At 45.8% G+C, this 7,508-nt stretch overlaps 1 protein-coding gene across 1 annotated transcript; it reads right to left on the minus strand.

Annotated features, from left to right (window-relative positions):
- Window positions 1–6,346: 6,346 nt before the first annotated feature.
- On the minus strand, window positions 6,347–7,221 carry LOC115654786 (NADH dehydrogenase [ubiquinone] iron-sulfur protein 3, mitochondrial-like). The gene has a single exon (XM_030569563.1). The coding sequence runs from the start codon at window positions 7,181–7,183 to the stop codon at window positions 6,413–6,415; it is 771 nt and encodes a 256-aa protein (XP_030425423.1). The 5' UTR covers window positions 7,184–7,221; the 3' UTR covers window positions 6,347–6,412.
- Between the last annotated feature and the right edge of the window lie 287 nt (window positions 7,222–7,508).

Raw genomic sequence — 7,508 nt, forward strand, 5'->3', positions numbered from 1 at the left:
TGTGTGTTACAATGAGAAGCTCTGTGGCAGAAGCGCCCCCCGACTACCGCTAAGAGGCTGTCTGCTGGGGAAAGCGTCTTCTTGTCATTTGTGCACACAAAAGGCTGTTTCTGGGAGAAGGGAGGTGCTATTAACACCACAAGGCAGAGCTACAAATATCATCATATAGCAGAGGGGGAGCCCTGTTTGTTGCCTTTTACAGATCCAGACTAAGAGTCCTGTGGCACCTTATAGACTAGCAGAGGTATTGGAGCATGAGCTTCCAGGGGTGAATACCCACTACCCACAAAAGCTCATGCTCCAATAGTCCGTTAGTCTATAAGGTGCCACAGGAGACTCTTTGTTGCTTTTTAAATATAATCATCTAGCTCTTATATAGTATTTTTCACTGGCAGCTGGCACACTCCAGAGTTGGGGTTTGAGCCATGCATTATAGAGACAGGGCCCTAGTTGCAGAGTTCAGATTACCCCCAGTAAAACCATCAGATCTGGGCCCAGCGCTACATAGAAGCAGAGCTGGTGGAAATTTTCCAAAGGAGACATTTCTCCCAGTGGAACAAATAGCCTGTCCTCACATTGTTCACTTTCCCCACCAAAGAAAGCAACATCTGTAGATAATATCAACCCAACATTTTTCACATGGAAACTGTTAGTTCAGAGGTTCTCAAAGTGTCCATGACCTCCATTCAGGTGGTCCAAGGATAGTTCCCTCTAAGGTGCACGTCTGCATGGCCCCACACAAGAGAATGAAGAGCCACCTACCTAATAAGTGGAGCTGCACAGGCATGGCCTCACTAATTAGGTGCCTGGACCCTGGAGGAGATGTACATATAGTGTGAAGTGGTGGCCATGTGGGGAATAGAGGATAGGTGGGAGGAGGCAGTGGAGTGAGAAGAGGGGGTGGGGGAATTTGGGATGTGCAGGGCTGTGATGGCCAGATAAAGTGGTGACTTTCCCCAGCTCCAGGACTGCTGCGGCAGGGGAGAGAGGGAACTCCCCCCTGCTTCTTCCCAGCCCCAGCTCAGGGGCGGCCGTGGCAGGAGAGAGAGGGCACATCCATTGCATTAGAAAGGTAAGACTACTGACATTAAAATGAGTTGGGTGCTTTTATTTGTAGAACAAAAATGTTAATTATTAATAAGGTTTTGTATATATAGCACTTTTATCCAAAGCGCTTTACAGTAGTTAGCTAACGATACAAACAACATTCGGAAAGATCATTAAGTGGTCCGCTGAGACTCTTAGCAATTTTCAAGTTGAGAACCACTGTCAGACATCTTTTGTTTACCTCAAATTCAAGGAACAATACCAGCCAGCCACTGTTTGGATAAAAATGTTTAGAGGATACATGGTAAAAAGTGTTACCAAGGGCAGGCCCCATTATGCACCCTACAAACGTAAAACAATTTCAAATTTTTTTCTCTTTATTTTCCAACTAGCTCTGCTTAACAATTGAAGAGCTTTTATATTATTAGTTATTACTAGTTTGCCCTCCCAAAACACAGCTGCTCCAGTTATCCTCTCTCACCACTAGGACGCCTCCTACATCTTATCCTATTCCCTAATCACACTGCCTGTTACCTTCAACTCCTCACCCTCACTCTTTCCTCCTGCCTGTCTCTCTGCTCTCCCTTCCTACTGTGCTCCCCTCATTCCCTCTGTTCTGCTGTCTTCTCTTGCTTTTACTGCACTTTTGGCCAAGAGTAAGGGATGGTGACCTCTCATGCTTTTCCCCTCCACCTCATCCTCTCTCTGCCCCCTTGAAATCTCTTAGTATCCACTACCCCAAGTAGCAGTTTTCCAAAGCCTGCACCTGTGCCCTCTTACTAACACAGTCTAGGTACTGCTAATCCCAAGCATTCAAAAATGATGGGTCAGGTCACCAAATATCGTGAGATTCATAATTTTTTTAAAGCCAGATTTTTTGCTTTCTGTTTTTGAGCCTTTAGGAAGTTCTCAGATCATGTTTTCAAGCTCTTCTCCACACCATGAGGCAGTGGTTCTCCACCGGGGTACACATACCCCTGGGGTTCACAATGGTCTGCCAGGGGTACTCAACTCATCTAGAACTGTGTTTCTCCACCTGTGGGTTCCAGCCCCCAGGGGAGTCACAGGACGGGTTTAGAGGGATCGCAAGTGTACGGCTGGCATTAGGGGGTAGCAAGCAGGGCCCTACATCACACGGGGCCCCCGCAAAGCTAAACTACATGTTTCAGTCCACTAACTGGGGTTTGGGCATCACAAGGCTCACAAGTGAAAAACAGGGTCAAGTATCACATTGAAATATAAGTACAATATTTATATTCTAATCAAATATATTTTATAATTATATGGTAAAGTTAAAAAGCCAGCAATTTTTCAGTAATAGTGTGCTGTGACACTTTTGTATTTTTATGTCTGATTTTGTAAGCAAGTAGTTTTTAAGTGAGGAGAAGCTTGAGGTATGCAAGACAAATCAGATTCCTGAAAGGGGTACAGTAGTCTGGAATGGTTGAGAACCACTGCTATGAGGGATAGAAATGTAGTTTTAAAAAAATGAAAGTCGAGGTTCTTATAATCACATGACTCCAGGAGCTAAGGCTTTACAAAATTTAAAAAAAAACTATCAATAGCATGAGATTAACAATAAAATCACAAGAGTTGGCAAACCTGCAGACCCTTCACCAGGGGTATCCCATGCATGATCTAATATTTGTGTGTCTGATTTCAAGTGTAAGCTCCTCAAGACAGGCATCAGGTCACTTATAAATAACTCTCTACAAACTATTCTCCATAATAAGTTAAATGCACTTCGAAGATTATGCCAAGGGCTGCTGAGGCTTTTAATTACCTAGTTTATAGATGTAGAAAACTAGCACAAAAACAAGGAAAGTGACCTGGTGAGTCAGTGGTAGATCGGGGAATGGTACACACAAGGCCCAATTCCTTGTTCCTAATCCCATAATTTTGAGAATGAAGCCAACAAATTAAGTGCACAACACAGATTTACAACTAGAGCTGATCAACATTTTCCCCTAAATTCTGTAATTTTTCAACAAAAGGTTGAAGCTGACAACAAACAAACAAAAAACGGTTCTGTTTTTCACCGGAAAAAACATCAGAAAAACATCCAAAAAATTGCAAACTTTTTTTTAATGAAAACGTTTGGATTTTTTTTCACAAAACATACTTATCAGCTTTTGACATGCTCTGTTTTGAACAACCAAATGAGGCAATCTGATTTCATGTAGCAAAGCCTGCAGCACTCAGTGTTAGTCAGGGTCAAATAGTGACCTGAGGCATTTTTTAAAAAATGCATAGCCTTATTACTAACCCAAGTAATTCAGTTCCCCTCCAGTATGGGGAAATTACAAGAGTTAATGCAATTCAAATGCCACATGCCTCCCCGCCCTCCAAAAGCCCCAAACTTTAGAGATACGTTGGGTCCAGATTTTCTTTCATTCCACTGACAGTGATAGAAGAAAGCTCATAAATTCAGATCCAAGTCCTGATCTACATCCTTTTATGTTTTGGGGTCTCTGCCCTGGGCTTGTAGGAATAACATGGGCAGAGGAAACTAATTGAACAATGCACATGCCTATTTAAAATTTCTAGTGACATGATACTCCTGCCTCTGGATGGGCTGAAATTTGCCCCTTATTTTGGCACTTGTATGCTGCTCTCAGACTGATCTGCGTAAAGGCAGCATAAGTGGAAAAACGCATTTTAAAACGGAATGAAATGACTATGACACCATTCATCACTAGCCTCAGGCAGCCAGGCCAACTCTGCCAATCTGGGGAAAAATAGCTGTCAGCAGTGGGCAAATGCCAAGTCCCAAGATAGCATGCAGAACTTATATTCAGCACCTGAGCCACACAACCATAGACAAGTGTGGTTAACTGAATTTTGCTCTAAGAAGATTTAGACAATGCTACAGGTGAAGGTTTATATAATTTATTTGATCTTCAGCTTTGTAGGTGGTTGATGTTCTCAAATTATGTTAATAACTAGCAGTAGTGAAAGGAGTTTTGTGATTCAGCTATAGTGTTATGGATCCTTTGTTTTATGGCAAAGTGAACTCCAAAACTGTGATGAAAATTGTTAACAGGAGCATCCAAATCTCTCCCCCTCCCCCCTCTTTTTTTTTTATTAGTGTCTTTACCTGTCACTTTCTGCCCTTCATGTAGGTTGGAACACTAAAATTGGTCAGGTCAATTCCACTTTTGTTCCTACTTTCAAGTTCCTTCTAATGCCGTGTTTCTCAGACTGTGGTTGCCGGTTGTTCAGGGAGAGCCCCTGGTGGACCAGGCTGGTCTGTTTACCTGCCCCATCTGCAGGTCCAGCCGTCACGGTTCCCACTAGCTGCGGTTCGCCGCTCCAGGCCAATGGGGGCTGCTGGAAGCGGTGGCCAGCGAGTCCCTCGGCTTATGCCCCTTCCTGGCCTGCAGCGGTGAACCACGGCCAGTGGGAGCCGTGATCAGCCAGCCCTGTGGATGGGCAGGTAAACAAACCAGCCTGGCCCGCCAGGGGCTTTCCCTACACAAGTGGCAACTTCAGTTTGAGAAACACTGCTCTAATGCAGGTGTATTGAGGTACGTCATTGCTGAGGAAAACTGAAGATTTTTTAGTGTGCATGCTTTAAGTTAAGCATACAGCCTTGTCCTTATGAGCATGCATAGCTTTACAGTTCCAACTCTGGGGTCAAGTTTTGGCCCATGATATTTGCATACAACTTCCCTGAAAGTAGATAGGAGTAATGGGTGAATAGCTGAGGGAAGAATTTCATGACTTAGATCTGTTAAATAAAATATACTAAACAAAACAAATTCTACACTTGTTTTCAAGCTTCAATAAAAAAATAATTTAAAAATATGCTGGTAAGAGATTTTAGGGCCGAACAAAGCAGCATTGATCTAATCTGAGACCATGAGGGTGAAACCAGTCAGAAGCCAGATAACCCAACCAGTCTGTTACCACTGTCATGCTGAACAAAAAGTAAACTACTGCTATAGTGAAGAGCAGAGAGATGTTTTGATATTACTGCAGCATTAACAATTAGAGGTGTTAACTAGTAACAGAACAAAGGATTTTAGTAAAAAACAAAACAAAACAAACACACCCCCCCCAAACTACTTTACTGTTTGTATTTCAGTAGCACCTAGAAGCATCAACTGAGAGCGGACCTCATGCTAGGCACTAAACATACAGTAGTAAGAGAGCATTTCTGTCCCAAAGATTTTACCATCTAAGCAGGCTAGACAGAGTGGGAGAAGGAAATGTCATTTTACAGTTGGAGAATGGAGGGATAGAGGGATTAAGTGACCTTGCCAAGGTCACACAGGAAAGTTGTGGCAGACCTGAGAATTCAATCCAGTGTCCTGCCACATGGTCTATTTTTTTAAGCCACAAGACCATCCTTTTTCTCATAGTAGGAAGTGTTGAGGATTTATTTCCCTTTTGTCCCAGCACTAACCCCTTCTCTAAAGGAAAGTTAATCTTGTGCTGTTGCAGCACATAGAAGTTTACTTGAGCATGTCTCTTTCCAAAGAGATTTATATAAGAGATTTATTTTGCTTAGTCTTTTTAATGCTGGGATACTGTGAAACATTTTGTGACTTGTACTAAGCAGGGGCAGGTACTGGTTCTAGTCTTACATCACTGTGGATGTGAGGTGTGCATCTACTTCCCACAGATGCAGCTTCAACACTTACTGGGGCTTGTGCGGAGGAGACATGTAATAACAAAGTCTTCCAGATAAGTAGCATAGAAGAAGTTCTACATCTAGGCAGACCTCACTTTATAACACTGCCCTGAGAATTTCACCCCTTTACCCCTGTATTTGAGTCACAGGTGCTAGGCTTCCTCTAGGACAGCAAGATGACAGTTGGAGCATCAGTGCAAGAGACAGTCAAAGCCACAGCCATCTAAGTGTGCTAAGGGGAGTTACACTGGGAAAGAACCTCAGCTGATTCACTGGAGCCCTGGGGAAATGCAAAGGGATGGGCAACTAACTTCTGCCCAGCTATAACCCAGGTTCGCAGGGCTGGCTCTAGGCACCAGCAAGCCAAGCACGTGCTTAGGGCGGCACATTTTCAAGGGCGGCATTCTGGCCATAATTTTTTTTTTGTTTTGCTTCCAGTGGCAAAAGCCTAGAGCCGGCCCTGGCAGCAGCAGCGCATCATGCATGGGGGGGCATCCTGGGGCTGCTGCAGTTCGTGCTGCGGGGGAGCAGCAACCGCACCTTGTGACTGGGCCGGGCAGGCTCTGAGCAGGGGACACTCAGGCTGAGGGCCGCCCCACGGGGCACATGGAGCTGCCTGCAAGTGCTTTTTTTTCTCCTCAGGTTTTATTCATATAAATATAAATATTAAGGTAGAACAGGAAGGTTAGTGCCACACAGGAAGTTCCCAGCATCCTCTCTGTCCTGCTGCTATTTTGCATCTCCTTTCTTTTCTCCTGCTTCTAGTTTCAGGGTCTCTGGAGCTGTGCGATAGGCAGGAAATGTCTCCCAGGGACTATTCAGATCAAATTTACGGAACTCCTGAGCCAGCTCCACAGGCTCTGCCACCACCTGTTTCACCTCATCATCATAGCGCACCTCTACATATCCAGAGAGTGGAAAGTCCTTCCGGAATGGGTGGCCCTCAAACCCATAGTCTGTTAGGATTCGCCTCAGGTCAGGGTGGTTGGCAAAGAAGACTCCATACATGTCCCAAACCTCTCTTTCATACCAGTTTGCTGCCTGGTGCACTGACACTGCTGAATCAACAGGTGTCCGCTCATCTGTGTACATCTTCACACGGATCCGAGAATTGAAGTGCAGAGACAGGAGATTATAAACAATCTCAAAACGGTATTGTCGAGTTGGGACATCAATAGCAGTCAAATCAGCCAGGGATTTAAATTGGGCATTGGTGTGATCTTGAAGAAAAGTCAGAATTGGAACAATCCCATCAGGATGGATATATCTCTCCAATTCATTGAAACAGGTCACCTGGAGTTGCTGGATATACTTGGGCAGAATTTCAGCCACATACTCTCCAAAAGCACATAGCTGGTTCTGGGCCACTTCATCCTTTGGTTGAACGGTGGGACGGGTCTCTGTTGTGGAGCTCCCCTCAAAACGAGCTTGCAACAGCACTGCAGGGCGTGCAGCAGCTCTAAGGCCAGCCCAGGCCAGCCCCAGCGCTACTGCCAACATCCTGCCCTGGGCAGGGAGCTGGGGACACAGACACACAAGGACACTGCAGGGCAGCCGCCCCCCAGCGCCGCAGCCGGGGCTGGGCGAAGTGGCCCAAGCCACCCAGGGACTGGCAGGCTGGCCAGAAGCAGCAGCAGCAGCAGCGGGGCCATGGAGGGCGGGGAGCTGCTGTGCGGGGCCCGCGTCCTGCTCTCCGGGGCTCCACTCCCTCTGGGGCTACTCTGCTCCGACTCCTCAGCCCCGTGCTGGGGCGGTCCCCCATCTCTGCCCTCCTGGGTCCCTGACAGTCCTGGAGGCGGGAGCTCTGACTGGAGGGACGCTGGGC

The sequence above is a fragment of the Gopherus evgoodei genome, chromosome 7 (genome assembly GCF_007399415.2).
Source record: "Gopherus evgoodei ecotype Sinaloan lineage chromosome 7, rGopEvg1_v1.p, whole genome shotgun sequence".
NCBI lineage: Eukaryota > Metazoa > Chordata > Testudines > Testudinidae > Gopherus > Gopherus evgoodei.